Consider the following 12734-nt stretch of genomic DNA (forward strand, 5'->3'; position numbering starts at 1 on the left):
GAGGATGAAGGGACGCAACGAACCTGTTGCCAACATTTAAACCCTCTGGGCGCGCTTACATGTCACGCGCGGTCAGGAGAATGATACAAGGGCGTGAAAATTTGCCAGAATGGACAACGTAGACAGATAGGGTGCACACTGCACAGAGGCGGACGCACATTACCCCGCCTGACCCCTCTCCGTGCTTTAGGACGAGATGGAGGACCGCCTAGGGAAAGGTAGGGCAAGGTAGGCGGGCGCGTTGGGGACGAGCTGCGAATTGGGTCCGTCGTGGAGTGGAGAGTGGGACGATGGCGCAGCGGTCGCAGCGTCTGGATAGCCGGGCCTGTCGCCGTGGCTGTCGGAGCGGCGACGCGAGATAAGGCACGAAACCGCCGAGTGAAGCCGCACGAGCGACGATAAGCACAGGCTTCCGCTCCCATCCACCGAACCACGTCGGCCTCGAGAACATGTTTTCCTCGCTCTCGAGCACGAGCAGGAGCCATGGACGGGCCATGGGCCAGGGCGGATGGGGAGGCCGAGAGCGGCAGCGCCGAGCCAGAAGACAGGTGAGATCTGGATGGAGGCGCGGCCCAGACCGTTGCGCCTACGAAATTGATGGCGAGCATAATTCGCACCGCCCCAATGAGCGCGCACGTGCGAGATCAACCACTTGCGCTTCCCCTTTGCATATTTTGCCCTCTATCTCTTGCCACCGACACCCACGTCCGCCCCCCTCCTCCCCGCCGGTCGTCGTGTCTCAAGAGGTCACCGTCCCAGACAGCCCCCTCGCTGTCTCTCCTGGTGAGTACCCCGCCACTCGTCGTCGCGTCGCCACCCTCTCATCTCGCGCGCCGCCCAGGATCTGCCGTCTCCCCGATCCGTTCCCGCTCAGCCTCGTATCTGCGCCGGAACTCCTCCTGCGGACGGCTTCTGGTCAGTCTCTCCGTTTCTCATCACTCCATTCTCTGTTTCTGTCCATCCCGGTGGCCGAGGCTGACCACCCCTGATCCTCCTACATAGTTCGGTCTGCATCGCTCGCTCTAGTGCGCCCCCGGTCCCTTTGCTCGCGTCTAGCGACACCTTTTTCCCTATAATTATCGTCTTCAACCCCTTCCGTCCACCCGCCAAGCGCTTCCCAGCCCTTTCTTGCGAACGACGTCACTAAGCAGGTGAGTAATCCCCTTGCGCGCGGACTGTGGTCATCCCCGCGTCAGCCACGCAACTTTCCCTTTGGTGCTGATTGACACCGACAGACCCCACAGACCAAGATCCCTATGAGCACGGTACTCAACCTCCACACGTACACCGCCCCCATGGACTACTCCTACTCGCGGCACTCCAACAGCGCGGGTGCGCCTCTCCCGCGCATCCCCCGTCGGTCCTCTTCGTCCTTCCTCTTGACCACCGTCTCCGCACCGTCCACGCCTCCCGCCACGGTCCAACCCGTCGCGTCAACGGAGGCACCCGTGGCAGGCACCTCCACAGTGCCCACCGTCCTGGTTGTGCAACCCCCGACTCCCCCTCGCGCCGAGTCCGCTGCTGCGCAGCAGCCCGCTCACGACGACGCGTCCAGCTCGTCCAGTGGTTCCGAGTCATACGTTCAGATGCATCCCCGCACCAAGCGCACCCGTACCCCCAAGATGCAACCCTTCCGTTCGCCCGCGGACTCGACTCCTACGCCCGCCGTGTTCAAGTCCAAGAGCGTGTCTCAGCTCGAGAAGGGTGTGGCGTTCCCTGCGCGGCAGCCTTCCGTCGACGATAACTCCGGTAACGAGACACCCCGTGCTTCTTCTTCCCACTCTTCGCCGCATCCTAACCTCCATATCGACTTGAGCGACATCCAATTGACCACGCTCACGACTAACATCCGCGCTGAGGGTGCAAGCAATCGAACAGTCTCTGCGCCACACTCGGGTGCGGCCAGCATCGCACGGAAGAAGTCGGGTGAGCCTCTCAAGTCCTCGCTCAAGTCCCGCCGACCGGTTGTCCGTGGCGACCTCTCTGTCATCACCGGCGAGGGTTTTGCGTCGTCGAAGAGTGAGCCGACCACGCCCATGGCGACCAAGTCGGTTCACTTTGACTCTCGCCTCGAGCGCGTGAAGCTGTTCTTAGCCGAACAGAAGCCTCTTGCGATCTCGCGCGAAGGCTCGCCCACGGATACGAGCGGCACGGAAAGCGACTTCCCCAGCGCGATCTACGGGTCCAAGCGGGCAGGGCAGGAGGACAAGATGCTCACCATGCAGCTCACGAACCAGCCCGCTGTACCTCGCGCGGAGGCCGACCTTGCCCTCGAGGACCTGACGCTGTCAGAGGACGGCACATGCCTCAACGGACGCGCACGCGTACGCAACCTCGCGTTTGAGAAGTGGATAGCGATCCGCTTCACTGTCGACTGGTGGCAGACGACGAGCGAGGTCACTGCGAAGTATCTCGACTCGGTTCCTGGCGGTGTCTTTGACCGGTTCTCGTTCACCATCCGTCTCAGCGACATGCTCGCGCGCATTGAGGAGAAGACGCTCTTCTTTGCACTCCGGTACAATGTCGCTGGTCGCGAGATCTGGGACAACAACGACGGCCAGAACTACAAGGTCACGTTCGCCAAGGTCGCGCGTCCCCGCCCCATGCCCACGTCTTCTTCGGAGGGCGGCCTTGCGTCTCTCAAGAGCAAGCTCGAGAATGTCGCGAAGGGACGGGAGACCGTCGGTGGATACATGTCGCAGAGTAAGCGCAAGTCGACGGCACCGTTCACCCTCGATTCCTCGACCTCGCTGTCTGCACGGTACGACTTTGCTGCGTCATGGAAGAGCCCGTGGACGCGGTCGCCGCCCATGTCTGCGACCCCCACGAAGAGCAGCCACGCCCGCAACGTCACCTACCCGCACGCGCTCCCGCAGTTCCCGAAGCGCATGAGCAAGCAGGCGATGTTCGACGACTCGCGCCCGGCTGCTCGCGCTGAGGCCCTCACGCGCGGCTCGCCGCACATCACGGATCCCTGGGACGCTAGCCCGATCATACGCTCGCCGCTGTACGCAGACGAGGAGCTGGACGACACCCCGATGCCGATCATGAGCCGGCGGCGGGCGAAGAACTCGCAGCGGGGGTACTTTGACCTCGGGGCGAGCCCGTCGATCAAGCTCACGCCGACGGGGTCGCCGACGCGCGGGACGTCGCCGAGCAGAGGGGGCAGCCCGGAGCGGGCGCGGACGCGGGAGCCGGTGCGCGGGATGTGGTTCGCGGTGGAGCGGGGAGGGAGCGAGGAGAGCACGCCGAGCGTGACGTCGACGTCCGAGTCGTCGTCGCCGGCGGGGAGCCCGACGGAGGATTTGTCGTTTGGGTTTGGAGGGATGCGGAGCCCGGCGGAGAGTGATAGCTACAGCTCGTTCTTGAACAAGTGCGTTCTTTGTTCTTCCTTCCTTCCTTGTGCGTGGGTGCTGACCGGTTTTGATTGGGAGCAGGTACTGCTATTACACCGGGGCGAGCGAGTCGTTCTTGGACCTGCCGCCCGAGGCGATCCAGCGCTCGCACTCTGCGTCGAGCGTGGAGGAGTTTTTGTCGACGTCGCCGAGCCCGACGTACCTCCTCTCCCCTGGCGAGACCCCGACGCGGTCGAGCAGCTACGACGACGTGGTGTCGATCGGGAGCGGGGCGGCGACGCCGACGGCGCGCAGTGTGGGCTTTGGCAGTCTGATGGGCTCGCCGCAGATGCTGAGCGTTGCGCACTAGACGTCTCAAGACTCAAGACTCAAGACTGGCACTCTAGAGTACTGTTCTGTCTCTTCTTCTTCTAGGCTCTCTTCGCTCGTACGTGCGTGCGCGTGCGCACCTCTCTCTAGACTCGCCATCGCCGTCCTCCTCCGTCTCCTGCTCCCAAAGCGCACACCCGAACGAGAACGACTGGAGCGCAAAAGTTGCATCCTCCTCCCTCCTATATCCTCCTTCGTGCGGACATTTTTTTGGCCCTGCGTCGCATAATCCCCTCCTCTTGTCGGCATTCATCCATGCGTGTGCCGCTGTTCAGTGTGACATATATACCGCTTCACGCTTCACGTTTCACGTCTCAGCTTAACTTTATTCTCGCGTCTTGCGCTTCTGCCCTTTCTTCTTCTGCGTTTTTGCGTTTCTGCCACTTCACCTCACCTCCCCCCACCCCCCGCATCACAACCCCCCCTCCATTCCATTTCTCCGTATTCACGTTCGGCTCGGCATGATCATTGACGAGTCTACGCGCGACGACGTTTCTCATTTTATCCCTGAACCGCACCCCATCATCCATCCATCCATCACTCTTCATCATCATTCTGGTTGGTTTCGTCCCGAGACTCGAGTCTGACTCTCCGAGTCTCACCTCCATCTCCGTTCCCCACATCATCATTTTCCATCTTGTCACCTGTCCACCTGTCGAGCACCAGGCATCGATGTGTACGTGTACGAGTAACGAGTAACGAGCCAACGTTCTAGAGTTTCTGTTCTTGAGCTTGCTTCTTCGAGTTCCTCTGTTCCTCTGTTCCTCTGTTTCCCTTTCCCTTTCCTACATACATACATAGGTCCATGGACGATCTTCTCCTCTCCTCTCTCCGCCCGCGTACACATCAGACACATACACATACACATCAGACGCGCAGATACAGACACAGATACAGATACGTTTTATAGATGGACGGCCGTCGGCGAGGGCGCTAGCGCTGTTTCCATTACATACCATCTCATCTCCCCATCTCCTCATCCCTCCCATCCTCGTCTCTCCCGTTCCCGTCCCCGTCCTCATCATCCCCATCACTCGAGCATATGTCACTTTACGAAACTGAGCCTTGGTATCTTTGATGCCGTGACGACCTTGCAATGACGAATTTTTTTTGGCTTGTTCAAATTTTTTTGAGCTGTGTGCGTGTGTGCGATGTGAGTGCGTGTGCGTGCGTGCGTGCGTGCGTGCGTACGATGTGAGTGACGGTGGTGTGCGTGCGTGCGTGCGTGCGATGTGAGTGACGGTGGCGTGATGATGACAGTATAGGGTGCACTTGATGAATTGGAATTCGACTTCAAGTGCCCGCTAGTACAGTAACAGCAGTGACCTTTCTTACGGACGACAATTGAGGACCATCGCAGTCACCTCAGCAGCTAGCCCTTGTGATTCCCTGGATGATTAGATACATATCGAGCGTCGCGCCTCGCCACTCGCGATTCGCGGCCGTTGTTGTGGTCGAGGCGCGGACTGGGTCTACGTTCGGAATCTGCAGATTGGCAGGGTACCAGATCCACATCGGGAGGTCCAGTCCCAGGTTCGGACTCCGGATCCCAGGTTCGGACCACTGCCAGCCGAGGCGCTCCGGAACGTCGGCGCGGACAGGCAAAGGCGCACGCCATTGTGAGAGGCGCTGAGCGAAGGTGGCGGCAGTCGGGACCCTCGGCGACGGCTGTGGCTGCTTGCTGAGTGTGCAGTTGTGCTTACTCTTGCTTGTTGCTTGTTTGTTGCTTGTTGACGTTCTTGTGCTCTTCCCTCGGCTTGAGTCGTGACTCTTGCTTCTTCAGGCTCGCTGCTCTCTTTCTTGGTGTCTCTTGTCAGTTCTGAGTCGCCGGGTCGTATTTCCAAATTCCGAGGAGAAATCCTTCTACGAGCAAAACACTCATTGCAAGCAGTGTCATTATGTTCGCGTCGGTGAGTACTTAGTTTCCTGGTGCATATTTGCATACGCATACGCATACGCATATGTGTCGCAACGTGAGAAGGAGAGGGGATGCTGACATGTTCGCCGTTGCAGATCAGCTCATGGTGGGGAGGCTCGTCCGCCCCGACACCTGCACCCGCGGCTCCGGAGAAACCATACGACCCCACAGATCCAAAGCAGAACCCGCTCAACCCCAAGGGCCTGAAACCGTACGTCCTTCCATCTCCATCCTCATCCTCATCCCCATCCCATCTCCATGCTCGTGTCGTGTCCTCGAATGCCCACACGAGACTGTGAGACTGACCGGACGACGGCGCTGACAATCCGTCTAGGTGTTGCGCGTGCCCGGAGACCAAGTCCGCGCGGGACGACTGTTTCTTGAAGGCGAACCCCGGCGAGGCGGAGGAGAAGTGCAAGGAGCTCGTGCAGAAGCATATCGCGTGCATGCGCGGGTACGGGTTCAAGGTCTAGCTCAGCTCGCATAGTCCTGCTTGCAGCCTGGGCGAGATGGGAGACCTCCGACGAGTCGTGGAGGAGGAGAGGACGAGAAGGCGGATGAGGATGTGGCGTGTATTGCGGTCCGTGCTCTGTTATGCTTGTATTCTACCTAATCCTATAATTCTGCACGGTGCACCCACCGCTCTTGTGTATTCATCATCAAGTCGCCTGGAGGAGATATAAGAGAGCCAGTTTCACTGCCCTGTACGTGTTCTTTTCGTGTTTTTTTTTTTGATAATTCTTGGAGTGGACGGGTTTCGCGCAGCGAGGACCCGCGCGCGGGCAAGGAACGCGAGTTCCATGCGAGAGGTACGGCGTGGCCTTGTTTTTGCGCGACCGCGCACTGCGGCGCGCGTGCTGCATGCCGACTATATGCGGCTAATTTGCGAGTATTGTTGCGGACGGGACGGGTTGCCACGAGGAACGCGAGTCGGTCATCGGCATGCACAAGACTTGCACATGCGTCGCAGGAGAGCTAGCTCTGATTCGTCATATGCTCAGCGGGATGCGATCCGGGTACACAGACGCACACGGACCGTCCGATGTACTACTCTACAACCAAGTTCCCACGATTTTCCAGTGATTCTGAAGGGGAATGTACATGCGTGAATGCCAGAATAACGATCAAGAAAGGTTCAGATTCGTTTGCTCATCGTGTTCTTGCAGACTCCTCCGTCCGAACTCTCGGAGTTGGCTGGCCATCGACTCACGATGTTGGAGCTGTGGAATTGGTTCGAGTCGTCACTGCAGACGATTCGGTCATGCACCCGAACAGCACTAGCCTCGAGGTCAACCTGATATCCACGCCTCTGTGCGTCGACGCGTGCACCTCCGACCGGAGGTACAGGCTGGTTAGCAGCGGAACCGGCGCTACACACTTGTCATGGGCCCGGTATGTACGCCCACTGTCCACAATCGTGTGTATTGACATGTTCGTCTCTATGCATTTAGCAGAGCTGTGGTAGGTTAAGTGGAAGTTGGGGGTGCCATCGCGCTGCGGCTTGCGTCATGCGTATGCAGCTGTCTTGCTCCGAGGGATTGCCGCTCGAGTCTCGTCATCCACAGACACCTCTGACGGTGTACGTCGACGCCCACCGTTTCACCCCGACGTTGTGGACATTACAAGCTTCCCGGGAGGACGAGCTCCACTTTTGCGGCGGAGTGGCGCCTGTATGGCTGACAATGATCTTTCTCGTCGACAGTTCGGGATCACTGACGCAGCCTCCGGGCCCCTTGTGCTCGCAGTATTCCGCAGCTGGTGCAATCACTCTGAGTCCAGGGGGGTATACACTACGGAGTCTGAGGCCGCAGTCGCCAAAGTACCGATCCCTGACAGCCATGAGCGTTTTGAACCATATGAGAAGTGGGCGGTTCTGGTAGGTCGGCTCGCAAGACTTTCAGGTACATATGTGTATGCCCCCAAAGCGCGTCTGCGACAGGCACGCCGCACAACAAGGTTCGCCCACACGCTGTCAGACATCACGCTTCTTGTTCTAACTTCTGACCAGTGCATCCCATCTCATGCAGAGTTCTGCTCATCTGTAACTGTCAGACCCTCCTACACACGGCACACGTGGTTGCATCCCGGTTGAACGTCAGTTATCGTATTGCCAACCTGAACAACCACACTGGTACGACTTGTGTGACGGTATCTAGTCCCAGCCACCGTTGCATCGCCGCACAGCCAAGTCACACTCGATATTCGGACCTTCTCCGATGACTCCCCTTCTCAGGATCCAGGGAACACCCATGCCCTTGGTACCGGCGAACGGTCATTGGCTGTTTCACCTGCAATCACCGGAGTATGACATCTCGAGCCTGGCCCCGAGTTACTGCGACCGTCGCCTGCTGGCAATGCGGACAGCCCTCGTCCTCACCAGCAGTGCGTCCTGACGCATCCCACTTCGCTGGTCCACACCCAGTGCTAGCTAGATAAGGTGTGTGCGCGAGTACGAGAGAAGCCCGTTCGCTCCAAGCTTGAACTTGAGGTCTCGCCAGCTCTCGGGATGTCTTCTGCGCCGGACTTGGACACGTACACCATCATCGAGCAGTTCTTTGACCTGTACGTGCCTCGAGCGGATGCCTGCCGGTTTCCAGTTCCCAGCCAGCTTACCTGTGCGTTTCCTCTAGGCGTCTCGATGCGCTATGCTCCATCTCCGCATCTGGTACGTTTCCCACTTCATGTCAGCGTAAGGTCCAATTATTGACTTTGCAATTAATGTAACTTGCAGTGTTGCTCTTCTACGACTACATCCTGACCTTCGACAAGGAAGTCGGGCTGTTCTGGAAGAGGATCTCGGGCGCATCGCTCTTGTTCCTGGTCAACAGATATATGACGCTGTTGACGCAAATATTCGACGTTGTGCAGTTCACGACGGATATGTCAGACGAGGTACGAGGCGTCATTTTCTCAGCAGTTTTCTGCATGTTAACCGCCTCAATCTGCGTTAGAGGTCCGTGCGTCCAATCATGGACCTACTGGTAGACTGACGGATCCTGTCCTTAGTTGCGCAAAATTCAGCAAAGTAGCCGCGACTGTGGATCTGTGCCAATACGTGCCTTGGGCAGGTGAATATGACTTTTCACCGCCTTCCATGAACATGCCTGACGTAGTGTACTTTGCAGTATTCTCTGGACTCAGAGCATATGCGTTGAGCAGGTACAAGCCGCTAGGGATCCTCGTCTTTCTCCTTTCCCTTGGGCCGGACGTAGTGAACCTGGTTCGTCGATGCCTGGTATTACACCATAAATTACGACAGTTGACGCTATTTTACTTCAAGGTCAAGTACGCGTACGGGCTGAGCGGCTTCAGCGGTCCGGTCTGGGCAGTTGAGAGCTGCGCTGAGGGCGGGGCAGACATCACGCCTCTGCCACAGCTATCATGCATAGATTACACCCGGACGTCCTCCTGCGAACCAAAATGTACGCGTCACGTCTCTTTGCTAGGTCATGGAACTGCTCATGGACAGCGACAGTCGTGATCATATCGCGTAGCTGCCTCCTTGTGGCGGACCTCATCCTCATCCTCATCACTTGGGTCTCGTTGTGGAAGAGGGTCGTCTACGTTTCCGGGAAGCTTAAGCGGTTGGCGTTCACCAAGGTGCTCTTGTGGGACGGTGCGTGCATGGTTCTTTCTGGGGAACGGCTACACATGCTGATGGCTACGTGTTCAAGGAACAATTTACTTCATGTCTGTCCTCAATCCTCCAAGGCTGACTTGGTCCGATGCTGACTCTAAATGCACAACACAGAGTGATACTCACGATGAATGTCCTCCATCTCGCGTTCTCCCTCCCTTCGGTCTCAGTACGTCCCTGAAACACCCGGCTATATGCGGTTTCCCATAACTCTCCACCAGCGCTCTCCCTCCTCGCGCAACTTCAGCCAAATCACCGTGTTCACGGAGCCGTACGTCCCTAAGCCACATCTCAATCGAGTGTCTGAACCACTCGCTCATTTTTGCGATCACTCCGCAAGGATCACAGCCATCCTCGTCTCCCGCTTCCTCATCGACCTTCAAGAAGCCAACCGGAAGCCCACAATGGCCTCCTCTGACGACCCGCTGCACTTCAGCACCGGGGCATCGTCGAATATAGGCTCGCTCCGGTTCGCGAGTGTCGTCAGCTCCCTCGGGGCAACCATCTCTGGCCCAGGAGGGTCCGACGACTCCGATTTGGAGTCCTGCGAAACCGAAGACGGGATCCGCTTGGAGTCTATATCTAAATCCGCAGTGCATCGACGCACCTGGACGAACTCCGACGAGTCGGAGGCGGGCCCGAGTACGACGCCCTGCGGTCCGAGCCAGCGCGATGCACGAAGCACGCCATCGTCCGGGGCTACTCTAGTGGCAACTGATGACGCGGGCGAGTCATGACCTTGTACGATCTCGCAAAATTCTTTGGAAAATGGTTAATGTATTCCTAATTACCAGCGACCCTTCTCGACGTCTGCCATACAGCACGTCCGAACGGCGTCTTTGCACTGCCTGCCTTCGTCGCGTCGCTTACGAGGAAGCCAACCTCGTATATGCCCGGCCCGTGTTCCTGCACATATGCGCGCTCCTCGTCGTCCTGGGCGGCGCTGAGGATGAGCTGAGGCGTGGACTTGTGTATGCCGAGGTGTGACGGCTGCTCCTCGAGGTCCCAAGCGGCCTCGGTAGTCGTGGATGTGGTTGGCTGCGCGCCGAGGACGGTGATCAGCTGCGTCTTCGAGTTCTCGAAGGTGTCAGACGTGATGAGCAGCTTGAGGTATGACACCCCAAGAGCCGTGTTTGCGTGTTCGGTGTTTGAGCGGGGCTCCAGCGGTACCTGCAGATGCCAAGTCAACACTTCCACATTCTGACCAATGAGTGTACTTAGTCCCACTTACTCTCCACTCTCGCGGAGTGACATCCCCGCAGAAGAACGGCAACGTCCCCCTCAAACTCTCCTCTGTACTACCAATCACCCACTCCAATACTTTCCCGTCCTCGCGCCTCCTCCCCCCCTTCGACTCCTCATAGCGCACCCCGCTGGCCTCCTTGTCCGCTCTCTTGTTGATCGCGTCCGCGATGGACGGCTCGCCCCCAGTCCCAAGGAACGCATAATCGATCCACCCTGACTGCTTGCGTGCCCACGGGTTCGGGTCGTCTGGGCGTGGCGGGTGGACGAAGTGGATGAGCTCGAGGTAGGTCCCGTCAGCGAACACGACGAGCGCGTTGGCTGTGGCGCCGCCGGCGTGTGTGCCGCCCGGGATGACCCTGCAGGGGAAAAGAAAGAGGAAGAAGGCCATGTGAGCGTTGTGCCAGGCTTAGGCCGAGGGGTGATGTGATGTACGAACGTGAAGCCGAGTTTGCGGAAGGCCTCCACGCTCTCTTGGAGCGTGCCTGGAGGTGTGAGATGTGGGATGTGGTCGAGGATTTTCGTCGAGGGGCCGGACATGCTTTCGTACTAGAAGACGAGCACGCTCTTAGTTTTATGTGCAATGCACTTGTTGCGTGGGTGAGAGTCGGGAGGACGGACGTTCGTCTTATAGCGTGCAGGGACGCGTCATAAGATGCTTTGCGATGTCTCGCACGTGTGGAACGATCACGCGACCGTATTGGCGTAAGTCTTGCGTGCTGCGGGAGGAACGGTTCACGATTTGCAAGCTCAGGCCCGAGGCTTGAAGCGCGGATAACAACATGCGATTAACCCCATTTGTGAAGATGAACAACGAGCGACAGTAAAGTCCACGACAACGTCCGTATAACATACAAGTCCGAAAAGCCGAAGTCCTGATAAGAGAGATCAGCGATGTTGGCAGGGAGGAAATGGGGAAAACTCACCCTCAGACACCACACCAAGAGTTGTCGACAATCGTGGCGACCGCTTCCACCCGCCCAAGCTGCGATGCCTGGCCGCCCGTGAGCGCATCCATACCAGACTGAGGGATGTTCCAACCGTCGCCCGTGTGGTCAATGCCGACGACGTAGATGGAGCCACTGTTCCCGTACGACAACTTCCAGCACGTCCCACACTGGGGGCTGTTCCAGCCGCCAATCACGCCAGCGCCCCCGACATACACGCCGACCCTGAGGTGGAGCGAGCCGAGGGAATTGTAGCCTTTGGTGATGAAGCCGCGCGAGCCGTCCGAGCAGGAGACGGCGCTGAAAGGCGTGTTGGGGTTATCGTACACGTTGTCGTACGAGACCGTGACGGGGTGGGAGGTGGTTGCGCCGAGGGCGGATGCGACGAGGGCAAGGAGGGAGAGAGAAAGGGCCTTGAACTGCATGATGTGGTAAGAGGAAAGGGGCGTCAAGTCGAAGGGGTGAAAGTGTGCAAGTGCACGAGAGGCTGCTCTTGGAAAGAGGAAGGACTCAAGATTGAGCTGCTGAGGAGAACGGAGGTCTGGGTGATCCCTCTTATAGGCAAATGTGTTCAGTGCATGAGCGGTGGAAGCATATCAACGCGCCTGTCTAGACCACAACTCGTTCACGAGCGTGAAGATTCGCGGGCAGGCGCAATGCGCTCTAGGACACGCTGCAGTTTCAAGGAGAGCGCGGCATAGAGACTACAGGCAAAGCACAGCTGAACCTGTGTCGAATGGGAACGACTTATGGCTTGGGGCCTCTTAAGGTCTCCACCATGCCGGCAATCTGTGTGCACTCGGGCGAATACCTGTGGGATAGAAGAATGAATATTGAGAGAAGAGGAACCTCACCGAATCTAATAGTACTTCGCCGCCCAAGTTGGAGGCTGCCGGCTCCTTAATCTGGGCGCATCCGGGGTTGTATGTACATCACTTTCGGCGCGCGGCACTGCTGGGAAGGACTTCCGGGCCTGCGATGGGACAGCGAGGGGTCTCAATGGCAGAAAATATAAAGATATGTCAAAGAGTCTTCAACAGTGACTTACATGGTAAGCATACATCCGAAAGCAACGTCGTACTCGGAGGAGGAGAGGAGGTAAGTACGACGAAAAGGAGTTAGGCGCTGATGAGGGTGTGCTACGTGACGACCTGACTCGTTACGTAACGCGTCCTGGCCACTCAAACGGAAGAAAGTCTCTCTCCAGCTCCTACTCAAACCCACCAACATCCAAGTCGTTGCCCGGAGGCACCTTCTAGTATGCT

The 12734-nt window shown here is 58.1% G+C and overlaps 5 protein-coding genes across 5 annotated transcripts; 3 read left to right on the forward strand and 2 right to left on the reverse strand.

Moving 5' to 3' along the window:
* Nucleotides 1–1256: 1256 nt before the first annotated feature.
* On the forward strand, nucleotides 1257–3705 carry L226DRAFT_548268 (uncharacterized protein; the record flags this gene model as incomplete). The annotated part of the gene is made up of 2 exons (XM_067682576.1): nucleotides 1257–3373; nucleotides 3438–3705. 2 exons carry the CDS (start codon nucleotides 1257–1259, stop codon nucleotides 3703–3705), a joined length of 2385 nt encoding a protein of 794 aa, XP_067529636.1.
* Nucleotides 3706–5417: 1712 nt separating this feature from the next.
* On the forward strand, nucleotides 5418–6312 carry L226DRAFT_540070 (uncharacterized protein). The gene is made up of 3 exons (XM_067681798.1): nucleotides 5418–5635; nucleotides 5739–5854; nucleotides 5978–6312. Exons 1-3 carry the CDS (start codon nucleotides 5624–5626, stop codon nucleotides 6114–6116), a joined length of 267 nt encoding a protein of 88 aa, XP_067529637.1. The 5' UTR covers nucleotides 5418–5623; the 3' UTR covers nucleotides 6117–6312.
* A 1837-nt stretch (nucleotides 6313–8149) lies between these two features.
* L226DRAFT_617051 (uncharacterized protein) lies at nucleotides 8150–10017 on the forward strand (the record flags this gene model as incomplete). The annotated part of the gene is made up of 12 exons (XM_067686980.1): nucleotides 8150–8205; nucleotides 8274–8308; nucleotides 8375–8535; nucleotides 8595–8600; nucleotides 8650–8711; nucleotides 8785–8863; nucleotides 8924–9065; nucleotides 9119–9259; nucleotides 9318–9333; nucleotides 9395–9449; nucleotides 9502–9551; nucleotides 9621–10017. 12 exons carry the CDS (start codon nucleotides 8150–8152, stop codon nucleotides 10015–10017), a joined length of 1200 nt encoding a protein of 399 aa, XP_067529638.1.
* A 14-nt stretch (nucleotides 10018–10031) lies between these two features.
* L226DRAFT_617052 (uncharacterized protein) lies at nucleotides 10032–11132 on the reverse strand. Its single transcript, XM_067686981.1, has 3 exons — nucleotides 10962–11132; nucleotides 10512–10881; nucleotides 10032–10450 (listed from the first exon to the last, which is right to left on the reverse strand). Exons 1-3 carry the CDS (start codon nucleotides 11060–11062, stop codon nucleotides 10064–10066), a joined length of 858 nt encoding a protein of 285 aa, XP_067529639.1. The 5' UTR covers nucleotides 11063–11132; the 3' UTR covers nucleotides 10032–10063.
* Nucleotides 11133–11291: 159 nt separating this feature from the next.
* On the reverse strand, nucleotides 11292–12151 carry L226DRAFT_540073 (Cerato-platanin). The gene is made up of 3 exons (XM_067681799.1): nucleotides 12075–12151; nucleotides 11449–12010; nucleotides 11292–11397 (listed from the first exon to the last, which is right to left on the reverse strand). The coding sequence occupies exon 2, from the start codon at nucleotides 11892–11894 to the stop codon at nucleotides 11451–11453; it is 444 nt and encodes a 147-aa protein (XP_067529640.1). The 5' UTR covers nucleotides 11895–12010; nucleotides 12075–12151; the 3' UTR covers nucleotides 11292–11397; nucleotides 11449–11450.
* Between the last annotated feature and the right edge of the window lie 583 nt (nucleotides 12152–12734).

The sequence above is a fragment of the Lentinus tigrinus genome, assembly GCF_003813185.1.
Source record: "Lentinus tigrinus ALCF2SS1-7 unplaced genomic scaffold L226scaffold_51, whole genome shotgun sequence".
Lineage (NCBI taxonomy): Eukaryota > Fungi > Basidiomycota > Agaricomycetes > Polyporales > Polyporaceae > Lentinus > Lentinus tigrinus.